Consider the following 20,849-nt stretch of genomic DNA (forward strand, 5'->3'; position numbering starts at 1 on the left):
TTCACCTATATTGGATTTTACATTTACCAGAGTTTATTGTGGATGAATATGAGTCGCTGAAATGAGCTCGATTGCAGAACCGTGCTATAGAAGCTGACCGGGTTAGTTTCACCCGAGGCTAATCTATGAAAAGGCTTAAACCTGCGGATCAACGCTTGGAAGTGCTTCGCGAGTGGTTAAGCTTCTTAGTACGAATTGCGCAAATGCGTGCATATCGTTGAGAGGAACATGAAGAGTAAGTACTATGGAATAAATGACCTTTTGGCAACGAAGGTACTCAAAATGTTGAGATGCAGTCATTTGCAGCCACGATCTTCCCAGCAGACACGCTCAGATTGCACCCTGATAAATGCCGCGGCAGACGTCTGAACCCCGATCGTGACGTTTATGGACCTATTGATGATTTCACGGAGGAATTGCTCCCATGCAGATCATCCAATCTGCGGAGAAGAAGTGGGGCGACTCGTGATGGTTGCGCACCAACTGCATCTACGAAAGCGAATACGATGCAAGTCTACTTTTCGAGAAACAATATACACTGACGGTGAATTACTTGCAGCGATATCGATGCAAACAAGATTAGCTTCGGGTAAAGTACCACCCGGGCAGTGTAAAAAGATATAGTCATGCTGCTGGACAATGTCGACATCTTCCTGCCGCAATTCCATCTTCACTGTCCATCATGAAGCTTGCTACCTCTTTGGTGCTAAGCTCATTTGTCCATCAAGGGCTTGCGGCTCTTGATTCAAAGGCGATACTGTCCAAATATTTCGGCAATGATGCACCGTGGTATCAGGACCGCATTCCTCTCTTTGAATCCAGCGACGCCGACCTCACCGATACATACTACTACCGCTGGTCCATCTTCCGCGCCCACCAACGTGATCTAGGCGCCTATGGATTCATCTCAACCGAGTTTCTCAACGATGTCTCCTGGCAAACCAAGCCATGGGCTTCGCTGAACGATGCAACAGGCTTCCATCTCCTAGAGGCTAGATGGTGCCGTGACCGAAGATTCAAGGAGGATTACGCAACCTTCATGTACAGCAAAGACAGCAGCAGGCGCCAATTCTCGGAGAGTATGGCGTCAGCTGTTTGGGATGGATATCTGGTCGACGGGTCGGTGCCTGATGTCATCAAACGACTGGATGCTATGCAAGTCGTCTATGAGGCGTGGAAGGACTCGTACGACACTTCAAAGGGTCTGTACTGGGTTGAGCCACTTCGTGATGCTACAGAGTATACCATCTCTAGTATTGACGCATCTGGTGGCCTCGATGGTTTCACTGGAGGAGAATCATTCCGACCAACAATCAACAGCTACCAATACGCCAACGCCCGGGCAATCGCCAACATTGCAGCGCTCAAAGGCGGTTTGGCCAGTACAGTTTCGACGTACAACGGACGAGCGGACGCGCTCAAGCAGCGCGTACAAGACGCACTCTGGAACTCTACATTCGAGCACTTCATCGACCGCTTCAAAGTCAACAACCAGCACGTTACCTACTGGAACTTCATCCGCGGACGCGAACTCGCCGGCATGGTCCCCTGGACGCACGACCTCCCCGACGACAAAGTCGAGTACGCCCAAGCCTGGAGCCACGTGCTCAACAGCAGTCAGCTGTCCGGCCCCGCCGGGCTCCGTACAGGAGAGCCCAGCTACCAATACTACATGCGACAATACCGGTACGAAGGCAAAAACCCAGAGTGCCAATGGAACGGCCCCGTCTGGCCCTTCCAATACACCCAAGTGCTCTCCGGCCTCGCAAACTTCCTCGACCACTACCCCACGGGTGCTCAAACCGGCGTCATCACACCAAAAGACTACACGGCCATGCTCCGCAAATACGCAAAACTCCATCGAAACCCTTCAACGGGAATCTTGGATTTGGAAGAAGATTACCACCCGGACACCGGTCTCCCCATTGTCGGCCTCAAGCGCTCCCACCACTACTTCCACTCGGGCTTCAACGATCTCGTGCTAAGCGGTCTAGTCGGTCTCCGTCCTTCTGCTTCAGACGTCCTCGTCGTAAACCCGCTCTTCGATTCTTCATCCATTGCCTACTTCCGTGCAGAACGCATCACGTACCACGGCCACGACATCGCCGTGCAATGGGACAGCGACGGTTCGCGCTACGGCACTCGCGGGCTTGTGATTGAAATCGACGGCAAAGTCGCAGCGCAGCAACTTGACGTCTCCAAAATTAGTATTCCGCTGCAGCCCGCACCCGCGCCCACACCGTTTACAAGTCGCATTGCGAAATCTATCCAGCTTAATGCGTCGACTCCTTATCCCCGCGGCACCGCGTCCGTGGCGAATTCAAATACCTACGCTGCGATTGATGGACGTGTGTGGTTCTTTGATACAGAGGATGCGGCGAATGGATGGGAGTCTCCTGTCGCTACTACCTCCTCCACTGGTGGTGACATGTGGTTCGAAATCGACTTCGGTAAACAGGTTACTACGAGTAGTGCTGAAATCGCGTTTTTCGCAAGTAAAAATCAGGGCTTTGCGGCACCGAGTAAATATAAGGTTCAGGTCCAAGGACAAGGAGGTAGTTGGGGGGATGTGCAGGGGGCGACGTATGGAGGTGTGGTGGCGAATGGGGTTACGCAGGTTGCATGGACGGCTGTGCAGAGTCAGAAGGTTAGGCTGGTTTTTACGCCTACGGTTGGGGAGAGGGTTAGGTTGGTTGAGTTCAAGGTCTTCTAGTGAGGTTTTTCTTGTGTATGAAGGGGGGAGGGTTGCGTTGAAGGGGAGGTTGAGGGATGGGTTTTTACTATTCTTGAGTAATTCGCTTGTTTCTAGATATATATATGTCTGAAAAAATTGTGTATATAAAGATTTATTGAGGAGGGTTATCATCCTAACTTTTCAAGTTTTTTGTTCGTTTTGATTTGCCACAGCCATTATTTTTGTGATTTAATTCAGTGAGTTGTTGAATGCAAAACTCACGATGAATAGTTGCAGGTGCTAATACTGGTTAACGAATACGAGCAGATTATACATGCCCATGTCGCCTAGAATATTGAGTACTTTGGGCAGCATGTGTTGTATCTTTATATAAGGGCGGATGTAGATTTTACTAAACTAAAAAACTGGGCTACTACGTTTATAAGAGACTGATTTTTAAATGCAAATACTCTTGTCACATATTTACAATTCCCTGTTATTCGAGTATCAATTCAAGCTTACGGTTGTAAACGTATATATTCAACTATATTGGGTATGTAATGCAAGCAGCAGTTTCAAAACCAAACGTCTAAAACTCAATGCCGTCCAGGCCCTAGCCCACCAGCCCACCATCCAGAATCAACCCAAGACCTATTCTCCGCATGCGCCGTCTCTACAGCACGGAAAAGTTTCCGTCGGTCAAGATGCAAGTCTTCATGGCCATTTGTCAGCTCAGAAGGTGTTCGTTGCCCAGTCCGTGGTCTTGGTGGACTAGGACTAATTTCCGACGCGGCAGCTTCGGCGTCAGAGTTGGAGACTGGTGATGCAGACCGGGGTGTTGATAAAGCTGGTGAGAGGGTATTGTCAGATGGGTACATGCTTGGTATAGCCCCAAGGATGCGGCCAGCTGCGAAAACACAACCACCGACTGCGTGTCTAATCAGAGAGTCGCCTGTGAGGCTTCCGGTGATAAAAACGTCCCTAGCGACTTCGAGCGAGGTTGCTTCAGCTTTTGCGCGAAGTGTGCGCCCCGAGATTAGGTTGTCTGACAATGATTCGACCGGTACATTGTCAGGTGCACTCAGCACCTCAGATTGTAACTCTGGAGACAGAAAGTCGAGTGTGCCGCGCCTTCCCACGACATAAGCCAAGCCACCTACTTCACGTGTAACAATGTCACCCGAAGATAACCGTAGTTCTACTTTGGCCACATCCCCAGACCTGTATGCACCAACAACTTCTGCGCCAGGTAAGCCTTCGTAAAGCGTCCAGTCTCGCTGCTGGAAGGCGCTCGATCTTCTCCTTGCATAGGCGGGTCGTCCAGATTTGGTCTTTTTCGAAGATGCGATTGCCGAAAGCTTCATCTGGCGATACACAGTGGCATACTCGGGATAAGCAGTATGATGACACCCTCGGAGTGGAGACGGGCGCTTTTCAGGATTCCACTGGTAGACGTGTATGATCCTACGTCTTGGCGGCGCCGAAATGATGACGTCTGCAGCGGAAAATCCTGATCCAATAACGAGTAATGGCGCTTCGGGCAAATTTAGTTGTGAGATGGGTGCGAGCAGTGGAGGAGGTGGAATGTTGACCGTAAAGATGCCAGATGCTAATACAAGGTGCCTGCATCGGATTCCGAGACTGCCGATTGAGAAGCCCTTGACGGTGCGGTAAACATTGTCGACCTTGAGCCCCGTAAGCACGCAGTCGGATATACCTACTGCATCTGGATAGACCTTGAGGTAGTCAGCGACTTCAGTCCTTGACGGACGTATAAATTCCGCTTCATCTGTCTTGCCGGTTCTAGCCAGATGGTCTGTATATGAATAACCTGGTAGGCTAAGCTGTTCGGCATAACTTAGCGTGCCTATGTCGGCGCTCGCAGAGGGCAAATCTTCGGCCCATTGTCCCCCTGCATGTACAGTCTCTCCAATGGCAAGATGTGAGATGGCCTTGTCAGGCTCGTACCGCCATTCGATGCATGATTTGGGATTCAACTCAGTGTCGGCATTTGGGCGAATGAGGGTATCGAGAAGCGTATTGACGGGTAGCGCCTGGGTCGAGTAGCGAAGTGAGGAGAGGAAATGCGCGTAGAGATCTGGGGTTAGGTGGAGAAGATTAGGCGCGTTCTGGAGTTTTGCGTCGAGTATGGCGTCATGATGGCCGCCGACGTAGTAGGGAATGTGGCCATGCAGGATGTAGGAGAGGATGAGGGCAGATGGGCCATTGCCTGTATTTGTAATCAGTGTCTGGTCCGCAAATGTAGTCGACTCGGGCGCATACCGATGATCACCGTGTCGACGCATTTTGGGAACGAACGAGCCATGGACTGTTGTAGCAGTATGCCATGAGGAAGAGAGAGAGAAGGAGGAGAGACGGACTGGGTGAGATTCGAGTGAAGGGGACGGCAAGGCAGTTCGGTAGTGTATTATTATCTCTTCAACATGACGGCTGCTCTAAATCTTTTTGCGCTAGGCGCGGTCCTTGTTCCGCCGCAGTGGGGGGTGTGTCGGGTCTTGCCTTCCAGATTGGAGGGGTTGTTTGCGAGGCTCCCCCGGCTCGTCGCCCTGCGCAGGCAGGATTGAGGCAAGTATCGCATCTGAGCTGGTTAGGCGAACTGAGAGCGGCGCGGTGCGCATTGCGTGATTGACGCAGCACAGGAACGCGTGAGGTGCACGAGATGCTTAGGAATCTAGCTACCATGGCGTCTGGCATTAGGTCACCGGCCTGCGCGCCCTATGGGCTTGCAGCATGCAGCATGCGGGGCAGGACAGGGCAAACCAAGTGCACACCTAGGATATATGGATATGTACCGGAACTAGATCAAAAACAAACTATGGTATCTTTCCAAACAACTACGAGGCCGACTATGCGGTTAAATGAAGTTATCAAAACGTGCTCCAAATGGGTAAGAAAAAAATGTACGCGCTGTGATTTCAAAGCGACGGACGTCTCCGGTCAGATGTGTGGGTACTCGGGCGGTACGCTAGTACCCCACATGAGCACGTCCGGACTTTGGCCGCTAACCAATCCATGATCACATCCCTCACGGCACTCCTAGTATCTGTACGTTATTGTGTTACGCTCTGCAATCGGCGACACGTCATGGGCTCGCTGCTGCGGCACGTTGCCCTCGGGGGTTCGTGGGCGGTCGGTCCGTAATCGCGTATGCTCATCCTCTTCAGCGATCGGTGGCTGAGCACCATGCATGGTTAGGTTGTTCGCAGAACTCTCTTGTCGGCCCAGGTAAGATGGAGTCGAGTGGTAGCCAGGATGATACGAGTCGGGCGAACCACCGTAATCACTTGTTCCTCGTGGGTTTGGGGGTGCCGGTGGAGATGTGTATGGAGATGTGTAGTGATCGGCAAACGGATTCTCCTCTGGCGCGCTCGGCCTTGGTTGCGAAGTCTCTTCGTTTCTGTAACTACCAGAGGGAGAGGTGAGCGGCTGGGTGTTTGTCACGTTTACAGGAGGTAATGTGGGCGCGCTGGTCTGTGGCGGCGTGTATGACTGAGGAGGAGGAGGTACACCAGCTGGGGCATTGCCGTTTGGAGCTGGGGGTGAGGGCGAGGCGCCCATGAAGCGGCGCGCCTGGAGCACTGCGCGCTGGTGCTTGGAGGCAGCGAGAGAGAGTTGTTCGTTTGTTTCAATGAGTGTGAGCATGGTGTCATCGTCAGGCGGCGGATTGTCGCAGGCAATGTAGCCGTGTATGCTCCGTTGAGCGGTGGTGCAGCGTTCGGCAAACTCCTTGACCAGTTCATTGCTTAGCAGCTCGTTGGCGGGGGTCGATTGCACGAATTGCAGGAGAAGCTTCGCTGATGTGCGCGCTTCTTCGATGCGGCCTGCCAGCTCTGTGGGCGGGGGCAAAGTCTTGGGATTGGATCTGCTGCTTCCCGAACTGAAGCCGCCCTGTATGTTCTGCGACCCGGTCCATCCTGGCGCATTGAGCGTTCGAGGACTGAATTGCTTTGCGGCATTGGCCATGAGCCCCTTTTCTTTTTTATACATGGCGAAGAGCGTGCTTAGATTGCTGTCGTAGGACTTCTCCCGCTCCATGGCATCCAGCGTCTCTTTTGTGATTTGCGCAACGCTAGGGTCCTGTCCATGGCGCAAGAGGTGCTTCACCGTGTCGGCAAATGGCTTGTCGAGGTTCTTGGTAAAGGAGGGGCCCGGGTTGTCGGACAGGATGCGGATGAGCATAATAGCATTGTACTGGACATGAGGGCGGGTGAAGTTTTCTTTGGAGAGGAAGGTGCGGATTTGTCTGGCGGCGGCGGACGCAGCAGCTGGGCTTGCGACGGCGGACTCGACAATGGTCGGCAGGTGGAGCACTTCTTCGCCCTATTCGTCGCGGCATGGTCAGTGGAGGAAGGAGACAGCCATTTGCAGACAAGACATACCGAGTTAGCAGCGCCAGACTCGCAGAAAAGTCTCTGGTTGCTGTTAGCTTGGGCGGACAAGCGTTGGCGAGTCGAGGTGGCTTACCACGCCCCTGGCAGCATTTGCTTCTGGCGTATCGGCGTTAGGGTCTATAGGGACGGTGTCCTGGGGCGCCGCTGTCTGTGTTAACGCAGTACTCAGAGTGTCGTCGCGCGACTAACATGGGCGTTTGCGCATCAAGCTGCCCAAGTTGAGGCGCTTCTTGAGCTCCATGGCGGCGGTCTCCAGCAAGGGTCGATGTGGGGGGGGGGTAAAGGCGATAGGTGAAATGATGTCAAGGCAAGGCGCAAACTAGCAGCGCAGAGTGGCTGAGAAGCTGGAGGGCTGAGGGCCTAGGCAATATGTATGGATGCAAGGAATACAGGATCTATGGTGGTTCTGTGGGCAGTAAGAAAGAGATGATGAGGCCTCCAGGACACGCGCGCTTTGCTCCGCGCGGGCGCATGTCCCTAGGTAAGATATGACTTGGCCCCGAGCCATGGCAGCGGCGCAGACGGGTGAGGGTGGGCGACGTAAACGGCCGCGTATAACGTGTGGCAATGAGCCGTTGATGGCTGTGCAGCGTCCTTATCCACGTCTGACAGCCACCATCACCGCCTTACACGGTGGTAGTACGCGTCCCAGAAGGCGGAGGGTGTTGCCAAGCAATACCGCTCTTCGTGGACATGCACGCCCACGGTCCGATTGTCGGCTTCATTGGACCCTGCGAGTAGAGTAGCTGGTAGTTAGTGTAGAGCAGTACAGTAAGCGCTTCGACTCGACACCCTTGACGTGGGTCACGATACATATTCCATACTCTGCCCAGCTTTGTTCCTTTACACGGGTGCGCGCATGCTCCCTCTCCCACACACAAACCACACAAACAGCGGCAACGATGGCTGCAAGAAGAGTGGACCCTCGGGCACTACTCGAGACGACATCATGGCGGGCATACTGACAAGCAGCGCTAGACGGACGTGTACACGTGTACTGCCAACTTGACCGAGTCCTCTCTTCTGCCCAGCATTTGGAGTGGCAGCCGGAGTCTGCTGTAGCCACCACTTTGGCCACGCATGAGTCAGCCAAGATGCAGTCCCGTGTGTCTACATAGTCTTGTATGATGTTTGTACTACACCTACTTACACACACCATGAGGCACACGGCTGAGTACCAAGTATGTAGTATGCTGCCTGCCTGCCGATCGACCCCTCCACCATCTGTAGCCTAACTATGACTGCACCTGCGTCACTCTCTGCTCCATGACACACAGCCAGGCACCCAACCCTGCCAAAGGTACCCACTATCGATAGACAACCATTGCCTCATCCACGTTTGCAGCTCCCTCGACTCCCCGTATTCTGCAAATTTATCTTGGAAGACTCTGGTGCCTGGATACAGTACAAAGGTGCACGCTACTCTCTATATATGCAGTACTACTCTACAGAGGGCATCGCCGCACAAAGCAGGCACAGGCATCTGAGACCCGCTTCCTCGGCAGGCGATCATGCCCCAGCCTATGCGGCGGCCATGGCTTGGCTAGACGTCATTCCTCATGCGCATTCGCTCCAGCTGCGAGACACCTGTTGACAGCCACTCACAACCCTCTGGTCAAGTGCTAGCCCAAAGTATATGACCGCTACCATGGCCATTGCACCCCTTTGTCCCGTGCAACACCCTCTCCTCCTGACCTTTGAACCACCATAGCGATCCGCCGCCCCTCGTACAACCCCACCACCCTACAAAATGGCGCCTGAATCCGCTGCTGCAGTGGCCGGCCGTGCCCGCATGCGCGCTGAAGAAACCGAACAAGAGCGAATCACCAGAGAAAAATCAAACTTCGCCGCCTTTGAAGCAGACATGCCTAAGCTCGCCAACCGTTTCAGCTTCTCCCTCAAGGACAACCTCTCCTCCTACCTTGGCCGTAAGAACCCCTTCTACTCCCCAGTCAATTCAAAAACCGACTATGTCTGGATCCTCGACAACACCGCCTACCAGAATCGCCTCGGAAGGTGGAAGGCCGAGTTTGTCGCCTGCTACTTCGTCAAGGACAGCGGCAAGGACCTCTCCCAGATAGTCGCTTGGGTCAGCGAGAAGATTGGCCTTGCAGACGATGAGCAAGCCAGACGGACTGTCGCCACCAGGCTCCAGCCCTTTGCCGACCAGATCCTTCCCGCCCACTCGGTCGAGATTGATCTCTTGGGTTTGAACGCCAGGCTGGGTCCTAGTGGTCGTGATGGCATCAGTGTCGACGAGCTGGCCATCCCCGGTAATGACTACAAAGACGGCCAAGTCACCAGCTTCAAGGCCGTCGACGCAACTGCAACTCCATTCAACATTACCTTTGCCAAGTCCAAGGGCTGGGCAGTCCTCTCTGACATCGACGACACCATCAAGAAGACGCTCACACCCTCGCCCACTGGTATCCTGACTACCACCTTCGCAGAGGAACCAGAGCCCATCAAGGGAATGCCCGAGCTATACAAGCACATTGTACAAAAGCTCGACAACCCGCCCTTCTGGTATCTCTCCGCCTCACCCTACAACCTCTACCCCTTCCTCCGCAAATTCCGCGACCAGTACTACCCCAACGGCACCATGATCCTGCGCGACGCCAGCTGGATGAACCTCGCGGGCTTCCTCGCAAACCTGACCCAAGGTACCGAAGCCTACAAAGTCGATCGCATCGAGAAAGTCTACGGATGGTTCCCTAAGCGCAGATTCATCCTCATTGGCGATTCGACACAAACTGACCCGGAGTCGTACGGCGAGGCCTACCGCAAGTTTGGCAGCAAGTGGATTGGCGCTATCTACATTCGCAAGGTGACTGGTGTTGCGGAGATGGATGAGGGCTCTAAGAATAGCCCCGAGCGGTTCGAGAAGGCGTTCAAGGGAGTGCCCAAGGATCTTTGGTATGTTTTTGAGAATCCGCAGGAGTTGTATGCCAAGATTGATGCCCTGCCTGCTATTAAGTAGGCGGTGTGTGGATCTGAATTGCATTGTCTCGAGTCTTTTACAATTCAAGAAAGACGAGGATGGAGGAGGAAGTCATGTTCGTTCCAGTCTTCATTTCATATGATACCACTTTTGGAATTGGGAGGTTTAATGTGTTGCTTTGGGGGTAAAGGATGGCGTTGCGGTATTAAATGCTTCTTCTCTTTTTATTTCCTTCTGTGATAATACAGCTGGCTACTACAATACTTCACTTCGCATGTATTCTTTCAACATTCACATCATTCACACACGCACATCTGAAAAGGTTTTTTTTTCTTCACACGTTTGGCTTCTACGTCTCTTCAATATTATATATCTAGCTATGTAACGTGTGTAGTGCATTGAATCAACATACATCTGTGTCGCATCCATCAGCACTACTACCACTTTCTTCTTCCTTTCTTTATCTCATACCCACACGATGTGAACCTTCATCTTTTCCACACTTTGGCATTGTCTAGATACTACTACGCGTAAACTATGACAAACAACCATGACTACAACCACCACTACGACCACGGCCCCGATTTACTAGCCATGTACACACTACTATTGCTCAGCATGGGGATATGCGGATATTGTTTCTTCCTGGGCACAGTCACAGTCCGCTTGTGGGTTTACAGGGGGAGTCTCGGACCTACGCCGAGGACGTGTTGAGGGAGTGTTTTAATCAGCAAAGGGGTAGTACACGGATGGGTCGGTAGTGACGCTTTTGGTGCGAGTAAGGAAGAAGAAGCAACCAGTGCTCTACCCATCATCACACAATACACAGCACAAGCAGTAAGAAGTAGAAATGAGGGTTAAAGATTTATTTTAAAGCTAGATGCTATATATATATATGAAAAGAGCGGCCGTTACAATTCATCAATCTACCACATGCTTACCTTTAATCATTACCGTTGAAACCCCCCCCCCCCCTTCCTAGTCATTACGATGTGAGAAAATAAATGCTTAGGTGATTACTAGGAGAGATATAGATTGAGCAAAAAAAAAGAGAAGAGCACACAAAACGACAAACCCCCCCCCCATTATCCAAATTCCCCTCATGATTCGTTGACCAGAAATAAACGCATGGCTTCTTTCCCCCCTTTTTCCTTCTCATGTTTTCCTCCTCCTCCTTCCCCCCTTCGAAGCAGCGACGCTCAAGCTCTATGCATGTACAACCCGCGAGCTGGTAGACTCGAGCAGGATGTCCAGACACCAGAGCGTGCATCGAGCTGCTTTTCTTCCTTTCCTTCCTTCCCTTCCTTCCATTCAATCCTTCCTTCATGTCCACCGCGCATGCGCAAATAGACGGAGTCCTAGGGCTGAGCAATAGTTGAACCAATCCCGACTTTCCTTGGCACCCGAGAAATCGCACTCTTGATGAAAAGAGTTTCGAATCCCATTAGTACTCTTGTCTTAGGATCTGCTACGAGTCCGTACCCAGATGGTATCCCACGCCTCCGCCCTGGCTAAAAAAAAAAAGTTCCCGAATCATGGGTGTTGTAATTTCTGATTGGGCAGAAAAAGAAATTAAAGTTTCTGAGTTGTTGAAAACTTGGGATGTCGTTCAAAGTATATGTTGTGTAGTGCTTTGTGCCAAACAGCGAAGCGAATCAGAGAGGAAGAAAAAAAATAAGAGCCGGTCGACTCAGGGGACAAAGAATTCCTTAGCGCTTAGATCCCTAAAGCGGATAGTAAAAAAGCAGTGGAGTCGTTGTTGTCGACGAGGGGGAGTGGATTATTGGGACCACGCATTAAGGGGGATATGCGGGTCGTGCCACGAGGGTCTAGACACATACACAAAAGGGACGACGTGTATGTATGTGTACAGGCGTGGTAACAACGAGGTGGTGCTCTCACCGCCTCTACCACCCCCACCCCCTGCGACCAGCCCATAAAAAAAGTGGGGTCGGGGAAGTGGCCATGGCCATGCGATGCACGAGAGTGGAGCAAAATAGGTCGTGGAATGCAGGTTCATACCTCCCCGGGGGCTTCTATGGTCCTTGTCTTGCTGTTTTTGTTCAAGGGTCCTCGTAGTCGTAGAAGCCGTCGAAGAGATCCGTGACGACCTTGAGCATGGGTTCCATTAGACACCGCTCATCCTCCGGTAAGCCACCAAAGATGCGGAGTCGCTGCGTCTCTAGCTCCAACTCTTGCTCCTGCTCCCGCTGGATTCGCAGACGCATCTGCCATGCTGTGTAGGTTTGCTGCCAGTGGTTTGCTGGCACGTTGGCAAGCGGGCAGCCAGAGGGCTGGAAGCAAGAGCTTGTTGGCGAGAGAGTTGAAGAGGCGGTGCTGACAGACTCGCTCCGGATGTGGATTGGTGTCGTATTAATGTTCAGGTTGTTGTTGGCATTAGGATTATTGTTGTTGTTATTGCGGTTCCTGGGACGGCTTCTGGTTCGCTTTCTGTTGTGACGTTTGCCCATTTCTTCTCCTTTTTTTCGAGTCTTTTGTTGGCGGTGGTAGTAGTAGAATATGGTAGGTGTAGTAGATGATGCTGAGATTGTGTAGAGTAGAGTAGTTGTTGTTGTTGTAGTAGTTGTAGTAGCAGTAAGGGGAGAGAGAGGCGGGGCGAAAAGCCGCAAAGGCGGCTAATAATCTCAGTAGAGACCGGCATAGAAGCAGGATGGTGTGCAAGACTTATATACACCGGCCATGATCACCTCATTCATGCAGGTACCCTACCCAGTCAGCCATGGCCGGGAGTAGTAGGCTGCAGGGTGACTCAGAGCCGCGCAGTGGTGTGACGGGGATCAGGAAGATGGTTACCAGCCAGCGAATGGCGGGCCGCTGTCACTGACGGGCCATCGCGTCATTGGTCAGCTGCCGCAGCCGAAGATCGGGCGTTGCAGGAGTCATGCCTGGTCCTGGGCCTGCACAACTCAGCGCTGTAAGGCTCTTCACCTCCTTCTTGCCCAAACAACTCATCACCAATCTTCCCAATTTGGTCTCCGTTTTTGCTTCTTCGCCTCAGGCCGCCGTGGCAGTAGGGCAATACTCTCTGTCTGCCTGCCTTGCGCCTCCGAGACACTGCCCCCCCTCCCCAAAAAAAACCGGTTTCGCTTGCGGCTGCGCAGTCACATAATCCAACGGCGAACTCATGACTGCAACAAAGCACCACATGACAGGAATAGCATCTCTTCAACACCGCCATGTGCCTGGCCAGCCCTGGCCATGACCACCCCCGGATAGAAGGCGGTAGAAAATCTCAACATCCGCGCTCTGGCCGCCATGGGGTCGACCCCCGACGGGTAGGCGGCCTGCGTGGGCTGCCACATCACGATGTCGACCGCCATGTCACGCTGCCGCCCATGCTAGAACACAGGAACCGTTCCAAGGATCTTGACACCCAGTCTTCAACACAAACGTCCGGGGTGCTCACTTTTGTCCTGAGCCATCACTACGTCATGGATCCATTTTCCAAGTCAGCCAGCCTTGGGCTCCTGACAGAGTGCACCTCATGCGCCAGAAAGAAAAAAAGTTAGTAGGTATCAGGTTGAAGCTACGCTGCCTAGTCGCTGCCCTGTCGCTGCCAGCAGTATCATGCAAAAGGCAGATCATGCTAGCCCTTTTGGTCCAGTCGAGGGCGCGTCGGCCCGCCCAAGGCAATTGTAGATTCAGATGCGCTCACAGTCACGTGCTCGTTGCAAGTATACCCACTAGGACTTGGATTTTTTGTAAAGATGAAATCAGCAATAGTCAACGTCAGGCATATTCCTAGTCTAAGTAGTCGCCCTGTTCATGTAAGTTCATGTCGGAGTTCTCTGCATCTCTTTTTGCCGACATGCCGTCTGACCTACGGCTCTCCATGGACACCCCGATCCCAACACAGCACTAGCTAGACAAATGTCCACCACTCGAAACAATCAAAGGTTCCAGAAACGCGTAATCTTAGTCTTGATTCGCTTCCACTTATGTCACTTTTGTCTTGTTTCGGGTCTGCTGCGACGGTTTGGGCGGACTTGGCCTGCATCGCCGATAGTTGCTGCACCATCAGCTCAGCTGTAAGCGTTGGGGTGGGTGAATATTAAGTAGCCCATGTTTCCTTCTATCAGCCGCGTAAGACTATTTGGTCATATTCATGCTACTCAATTCAACGTGGCGCCTCCCATCATGACTTCCTCAACAAGAACCGTTCTGCTCAGCTTAGGTGTGTGTGTGTGTGTGCAATAGGTAGATCGATCTTCAATCCCTGGGCTGATTTTGATACTAGCAATAGCCACCACCATCGTGTCTGCCCAATTCGGACCTGGCCCTGGCGATAGATGGAGCCCTGGATCGAATAATGAATGGAGCTCTGGGTCATATGGAAGCGGGGGTGATGACGCCAACAGCGACTACGCTACTACACAATATGGCAGTGATGGTGCAAATGGCGGTTTCGCAGACGCAGATTCAGAATCGCGTCGCAAAATCATCGCAGCACACGGTGTCCTCGCCGCCCTGGCCTTTGTCCTCTTCTTCCCCCTAGGCTCGATCGTTATCCGCCTAGGCACTTTCCGTGGCCTCTGGATCGTACACGGCCTGTTCCAGCTCTTCGCCTACACCGTCTACCTCGCCGCCTTTGGCATCGGCGTGTGGATGATCAACGACATGCCCGTGAGCCTATTGGACAATTACCACCCCATCATCGGCATCATTGTCTTCGTCATGCTCTTCTTCCAGCCCATCCTCGGCTTCATCCACCACCTCCAGTACAAAAAGTATACTCGACGCACAGTATGGTCGCATTGCCATCTTTGGCTAGGACGCATACTCATCACCCTCGGCATGATCAATGGTGGTCTTGGCCTCTTGCTTGCATCGGGTGCACCTGCCTTCACGGGTATACCTGCTAGCCGTGGCCAGATGATTGCGTATGGCGTTGCTGCGGGCATTATGTGGGTGCTGTGGGTTGTCTCGGCCATCTATGGGGAGAGAAGGAGTGCATTGTCCAGAAAGGCGGCGCTGAATAAACAAGTGGGGATTGGAGAGCAGCCTAGATATGTTCCTCACAAGGGAGCTTATGCCTGAGTTGACTGAACTATACTCAGTCCTACTGTCTTTTCTCTTACTAAAGACGGTAAAAGATATCACGATGATACCTGGATTTTTTTATGATTACGACACCTTACGTATAACTGCCTTGTAGCTTTGCACGCAAATAACGATTTCTTTGGTTGATTTCCTATGAAAATCTTCAACATACGTTGCTAAACACGATGCATTTTCTTTGTCTCTTTCATCTCTCTCTCTCTCTCAAAAAAAACATGCAATTGTGACCTCTGAAGTGCAATAGCATTGACAAAAGTAATAGAAAAAAAATGACATCAACAACATGGCCATTCGTAAACCAACCATGACAGCCAAATTCCTCAGACTGGAAAACCTTTCCCCCCATCCCTCATGACACAAACGTATCTACAGTACAACAACCCACGTGCCAAAACCAATGCGAAACCCCAAGTTCAAGGACAACAAAAAAAAGGAAAAGCCATCAGTCTCGAATGCAAAAAAAATTGTCAAAAAACCCCCTCCCACCAACCCATACCATCTATACAACGCCCATTCCAACCATGCTAAACCCCATCTAAACCCCATTTTAACCTCCCCCACCCTTTACCTACCCACCTACCTAAACCAATCCGCCTCAATCCCCTCAAAACCAATAACTCTCCCCGGACCGACTAACTTCAAACAAACACCCCAAGCCCTTGCCCTGTTCCTGCAACGCCACCTCGCCTTGGCGCAACTCACTCAGAATCGTGTCGCCGACGAGCGGCCCATCTGCAAACGTATCTTTGACGTGTATAATGACGACTTTGAGGCCCTTGAGCGGTGAGTCAAAGGCCGCGGAGAGCATGGCGCGGCTGTGTTCTGCTGAGACGCTTGTGAGGTTCATGGCTGCGGGGGCGGAAGGGTGGGAGGAGGCGTGAGGGCCAGTGGCAGCAGCGTTGGGTTCGTTACTACTATTGCCGTTGGGGTCTGGTGCGAATGCTGCGGGGTTCGGAGTGTGCGTTCCCGTGTCGCCTCTTGAGGCGGGGAAGTCTGATAGCGCTTCGTCGTCCGTCTGGGGATTGACTGCTGAGATGGGGGAATCGATACCTTTGCCGACGCCCATGTAGTTGATTCTGGGTTTGCGTGCGTCTGGAGATGCGAGGCTGTCGAGTTGCAACGGACCGCTTGCTCGTTTTCGCTTCTTTTTCATGCGTAGCTCTTCTTTGCCTCGTTCGTGTGCTCTTTTCTTCTCTCGTACCATCTCGGCGAGGACAATGAGCTCTTCTAGCAAGTGGCGAGGCGCCAAATGCCCGAAGAGGACTGCGTCGCCTCGTGCGTTGGTATATGACACTTCGATGAATATTCCCCTCAGGATGCCTGCGGCTATTTTAGGAGCGGCTTCGCTCCATATCTGAGCATTACGTGGGGTGAGAGATAAAGAGTCTGGCTCTACGTCGCCAAAGATGAGAATCTCACGTTTGGGCGTTGTAAGTGTAGATTCTGCACGGATGAAGTAGGCTGTTGAATCAATGACACACTCGTCTCTGATTGACTGTTGTGGTTGCGCGACCGTCATGCCACTGGCTCGTCGGCTTAGTTCGGTACCTCCGTTAAGACTTGGTGTGCCTGGAGTACTGTGCATTCCACCAGGTATGCTCATAGAACGGCCGTCATGCCCATCTACTTGTTGAGCACCTGGTGTCTCCAGGAGGTTAATAGTTGAACCGCGATGCACGTGGCCCGCTCCTTGCATGCAGTGTCCATGGCTTACTTTAAACCCTTTGACACCAAGACCATCGCAAACTTCGATATAACCTCTTGAGCTTCCTTCGCCTAGTGCAATATTCCCACCCTCTGCAAGCCTCTGGAAAGTCACAAGGCCAACCCCGCCATCTTCATCTGTGAGATTGGGCCAAATGATGTTGTTGAAGATATGGGTTTTGATAGCGTTGACTGTAAAGGGCAATGCAGCTAAACGCTTTGGTCGCGACGTATTGTGGAAAGCTGCTGTGTTTATCACAAAGCCCGAGAGATGGTCTAAATGTGGATGCGTGATGAGGTACGTCGACACATGCTCTCTCATAATGTGCAGCGCATTCGCCCTAGCACTCTGGCAAGGAAACGGTAGTCCAGCAAAAGAACCCTTCTCTAGTGTCGTTATGGTAACCGACATCTCACTCTCCGACATGGGTGTATGGACGTCGGATTCATCATCCGAAGGGGTAACATGCGTCGTGCCCGGGGATGGGGAATCGGTCTGGTCAGCAGTAGCGGCACCATTACTGTTTCGAGGATTTTGTAGAGGCGGGTCTGGGTCAGAGACGAGCGGAAAGTCTTTCGCCAGAATGTTGGTGATGGATGCAAGATGAGATCCTGCGTCTACAGCAATGACCGAGTTTTTCGCCCAATTTGTGGCTGTTGAACGTACAAGAAAACCAGTGACATTGTCTTCGCTTGGTCCACCGCCTGAGCCCTGTTGATGTCAGTCTTGATCTGGACGAAACGCTTCTATCGTGAGTGCCGTCTTTTCGTGAACCCAAATCCCGAACCAGAAGCACGGTGCCGATACACGAGGAACCACGGATGTTTCCTGAACTGACTCACCAAACAGATTACCTGAATCGCAGGTTCATTAGAGTGCCCGGAAGACCTCCGAACCACCCTTCCATCATCTTCTCTCATACCCACAGTGATGACGCGTCTCTCGCAACCTTCTTCCGCTCCCCTTTTCAGTAAAAAAGATTGTGCCGTCTGGATTTCGTAGCTCTTACACGGCTATTAATCCCAAACCTCGGCTTCAAGATGCCCACACGGTCGAACTTCCTCTTAATGCTCTAGCTCCGATAGGTGAACGGTAGCGTTTCAACCAAGAAACAAGATGCCAACCGAAGATTTTGTTGGAGTTGCTTCAGATTCCCGTGACGTGTTATCGATGAGTTTCTGGTGGTTCTGTTGGAGCATGCGGATGCAAATAATTTCGTTTTTTCCTTTCTTCTCGTTGCGATTGTGGGTGACTTATTGAGGCGCAGCAGCAATCCTTGAAGGCCGGAGTCTGGGTCCTGATCGCGGCGCTTTATCGCGCAATTGTGTGACAATTGTTGCACTGCGTGATGACCGGCCGCACAAGTCGCTAGTAACTGGTGCCGGGAGGGGAAGTCTGACAACAGCTCTTACACAGCCTATCTTCTCAACAGCCGGATGGTACCTTTAACCCTTGTCCCTGTAGTTTTAGTAGCTACTGTCAAACACGCCCAGCTCTTTTCTCAAGGGGGGTCCTGCGAGTAAAAATGAACAAGTCGAAGAACGACTGGCCGGGTGAAGATTGCCAGCTCAAGCGCAACAGGGAGTGGGAAGGACAAAAACCACGACAGTCTTGGGATGCCCTGCGATGTGGTTTGGTGATCACCGACCAAGCCGTGTTTATCGCCGCGAAAAGGACCGCAGGGTAGCTATAGAGGACTGGGGTAACGACAACGCGTCGCCCTCAAGATTAGCCGTCGTGTAAGAATGTCGATAGCGCGAGATGTGTACGCAGCGATTATCGGCAGTACAAAGCAGGTGTCATGGTCCTCGGACTTGAGAGCGGACTCGAAGGCACAAAGACATGCATGTGTCTATGCGCCTGCGCCGTTCTTTCCAGCCTTCCTTTGGCGGTTGGCCCGGGTTATTCGCTCCTTGTTCGCCCTCAACCAATCGCTCGCGGTCCCAAGCCAAGCCACAGAAGCTGGCCCCGCCCTTGTCGAGCCCAGATCTGGGGATGTGAACGCCTGAAAGATCTAGGCGTGGTGACGGAATGTAAGATACACATCATGTTTAGCGATTGCCGTCTCGATGCAAAGTGAGACATGTCAAGGAATTTAAGTGGGGAATTCCCCAGGTCCAGCCAGGATGTCGACAGCAGCAGTGACTAGGGAACCACTTTCACAATGCACATCACGTGATGAAGGGTCAATGTTTGTGTTGGGTATCATGAACTTTCTTTATGCAGCATTTTTTCTTCAGCCTCTTCCGGGCCGTGGCAGTAGTGCTGATCTACCAAGGGCTGCCCAGCGTGATCTCATGAATCCTCATCCGTCATCCCATCTATACCCATGCCAGGTTCGTAAATCATCCGCATCATAAATCAAAGCAAAACCTCACAAACATAGCGAAGCATTTACTTGAAGACCTTACCGTCGGCCCACTCCATGGTCTTGCCGTTGACGGTGATGGGCTTGTCCCATGCCCACTGGTCGTTGACGAACTCACGGTCTTCCTCCTTGGTGGGGTCGAGCTTGGTGAACTCGTAGCTCTCGAAGTCGGGAGCGACATCGAAAGCAGGGAGAGCCTCCTGACCGCGGACAAGGAAGGCTCCGGTGACAACGGAGTCGTTGGACTGGCCGTATACAGAGCAAGCTCCGAAGAGGTACTTGCGGCTGGCCTCAAGGCGAGCGAAGAAACCACCTATGCAGCGTTAGCATTGGTGCAAAGATGAAATGCACGGATACACTTACCAATCAAGTTGGAGGTCATGAAGGTGAGGGTCAGCTCATCGTTGTACTTGTAGTCGACCTTGTATAGGGAGTACTCCTCGAAGTTGGCGTTCTCCCAGAACCAGGGGAGGGCAACCTCGCGGGTCTCCTCGTTGGAGTACTTGCGCTTCCAGTCGTCAAGAACGAAGGTGGCCCTTGGCAGAGCCTCGAGAGGGTGCTTAGCCTTGGGCTTAGGGGCCTCCTCCTCCTCCTCAGGCTCCTCAGCCTTGGGCTTGGGGGCGGCCTTGGGCTGCTCCTTCTTCTTCTCGCCACCCTCCTTCTTGGGTGCGACGTTCTTCAAGGCCTCGGTAATGAACTCGAGCTTGGGGGCAACAGCTGAGTAGCTGGCCTGGTTGTAGACGGTCTCGTACCAACGGGTAACGTTGGGGTTGGAGTCACGCCACTGCTTGTCGAAGAAGTACTGGAAGCCACGGGCAATGATGCTGGTGGCAAAGATATCGGCAAGAGTCAGACGCTCACCGACAAGGTAGGTGTGTGTGAGAAGGTGCTCCTCGATGACGTGGATGGCCCTGAGGGCGGCCTTCTGGGAGTCCTCGACGTTCTTCTTGTTGTAAGGGTCGCGACCGAGGATAGGGCGGAACCAGCCGCCGAGAGGAGGGAGGACCTCAGTGTTGGCAAAGGACATCCATCGCAGGATGGTGGCGTAGTCCTGCTTGGTCTTACCAAGAAGGCTGGTCTTCTCGTTTTGCGAAGCAACTGCAGGACGTCAGCTCTGAGTCACCACCAAGACAAGAAGCAGTTAAACAGAAACAGAGTTGCAAGCGTAAATCAGAATAGTAAAGTTCTCAACAATAGTTTTCAGACAGGGATAACTGAATGATAAACATTCCACATCATTTTGTGCAGATAGGGGGCAAACAAGCGGGGTAGCACTTACGGTAGACAGCGATGGCCATGCACTCAGTGAGGACGAAGCCGTCAGCGCCCTCGAAGGTAGGGACCTTGCCGAGCTTGTTGATCTTCAGGTAGTCGGTAGAGACACCCTTTGCAGGCTCGGTGTCGACAAACTCAATGTCGAGGCCATTCTCCTTCGCGACGGCCAGGAGAGAGGTCGTGCGTGGGTTGCCCTGTCGAAGTCGTGTTAGCACTCGTTGCGACGCATTCTGGTCTCGCAGCTGATAAAACACGTACCGAGTAGCTGTAGAGCTTTCCGAAAGACATGATTGCAGACTTGACCGTAGTTGAGCAAAACAATCAGTGTGAAGAAGCGGATGTGGAAGAAAAAAAAGGCTGGTTGAAATGAGCGCGGGGCTATGGCCCTCGCAGAA

The 20,849-nt window shown here is 52.4% G+C and overlaps 9 protein-coding genes across 9 annotated transcripts; 4 read left to right on the forward strand and 5 right to left on the reverse strand.

Annotated features, from left to right (window-relative positions):
- Positions 1–682: 682 nt before the first annotated feature.
- On the forward strand, positions 683–2,713 carry COCVIDRAFT_35744 (hypothetical protein; the record flags this gene model as incomplete). Its single annotated transcript, XM_014703458.1, has 1 exon — positions 683–2,713. The coding sequence occupies one exon, from the start codon at positions 683–685 to the stop codon at positions 2,711–2,713; it is 2,031 nt and encodes a 676-aa protein (XP_014558944.1).
- A 557-nt stretch (positions 2,714–3,270) lies between these two features.
- On the reverse strand, positions 3,271–4,980 carry COCVIDRAFT_14029 (hypothetical protein; the record flags this gene model as incomplete). The annotated part of the gene is made up of 1 exon (XM_014703400.1): positions 3,271–4,980. One exon carries the CDS (start codon positions 4,978–4,980, stop codon positions 3,271–3,273), a length of 1,710 nt encoding a protein of 569 aa, XP_014558886.1.
- Positions 4,981–5,731: 751 nt separating this feature from the next.
- Positions 5,732–7,327, reverse strand: COCVIDRAFT_24644 (hypothetical protein; the record flags this gene model as incomplete). The annotated part of the gene is made up of 4 exons (XM_014703417.1): positions 5,732–7,015; positions 7,075–7,107; positions 7,160–7,230; positions 7,276–7,327. 4 exons carry the CDS (start codon positions 7,325–7,327, stop codon positions 5,732–5,734), a joined length of 1,440 nt encoding a protein of 479 aa, XP_014558903.1.
- Positions 7,328–8,836: 1,509 nt separating this feature from the next.
- On the forward strand, positions 8,837–10,066 carry COCVIDRAFT_93213 (hypothetical protein; the record flags this gene model as incomplete). Its single annotated transcript, XM_014703459.1, has 1 exon — positions 8,837–10,066. One exon carries the CDS (start codon positions 8,837–8,839, stop codon positions 10,064–10,066), a length of 1,230 nt encoding a protein of 409 aa, XP_014558945.1.
- Positions 10,067–11,523: 1,457 nt separating this feature from the next.
- On the forward strand, positions 11,524–11,967 carry COCVIDRAFT_93173 (hypothetical protein; the record flags this gene model as incomplete). Its single annotated transcript, XM_014703460.1, has 1 exon — positions 11,524–11,967. A coding segment is annotated over one exon (444 nt), but the record flags the coding sequence as incomplete, so codon positions are not given.
- Positions 11,968–12,090: 123 nt separating this feature from the next.
- COCVIDRAFT_93156 (hypothetical protein) lies at positions 12,091–12,498 on the reverse strand (the record flags this gene model as incomplete). Its single annotated transcript, XM_014703461.1, has 1 exon — positions 12,091–12,498. The coding sequence occupies one exon, from the start codon at positions 12,496–12,498 to the stop codon at positions 12,091–12,093; it is 408 nt and encodes a 135-aa protein (XP_014558947.1).
- Positions 12,499–14,275: 1,777 nt separating this feature from the next.
- Positions 14,276–15,085, forward strand: COCVIDRAFT_93088 (hypothetical protein; the record flags this gene model as incomplete). The annotated part of the gene is made up of 1 exon (XM_014703462.1): positions 14,276–15,085. A coding segment is annotated over one exon (810 nt), but the record flags the coding sequence as incomplete, so codon positions are not given.
- A 208-nt stretch (positions 15,086–15,293) lies between these two features.
- Positions 15,294–15,452, reverse strand: COCVIDRAFT_93106 (hypothetical protein; the record flags this gene model as incomplete). The annotated part of the gene is made up of 1 exon (XM_014703463.1): positions 15,294–15,452. One exon carries the CDS (start codon positions 15,450–15,452, stop codon positions 15,294–15,296), a length of 159 nt encoding a protein of 52 aa, XP_014558949.1.
- Positions 15,453–15,710: 258 nt separating this feature from the next.
- On the reverse strand, positions 15,711–20,742 carry COCVIDRAFT_24648 (hypothetical protein; the record flags this gene model as incomplete). The annotated part of the gene is made up of 5 exons (XM_014703418.1): positions 15,711–17,515; positions 19,223–19,492; positions 19,543–20,277; positions 20,459–20,648; positions 20,713–20,742. 5 exons carry the CDS (start codon positions 20,740–20,742, stop codon positions 15,711–15,713), a joined length of 3,030 nt encoding a protein of 1,009 aa, XP_014558904.1.
- Between the last annotated feature and the right edge of the window lie 107 nt (positions 20,743–20,849).

The sequence above is a fragment of the Bipolaris victoriae genome (genome assembly GCF_000527765.1).
Source record: "Bipolaris victoriae FI3 unplaced genomic scaffold scaffold_22, whole genome shotgun sequence".
NCBI lineage: Eukaryota > Fungi > Ascomycota > Dothideomycetes > Pleosporales > Pleosporaceae > Bipolaris > Bipolaris victoriae.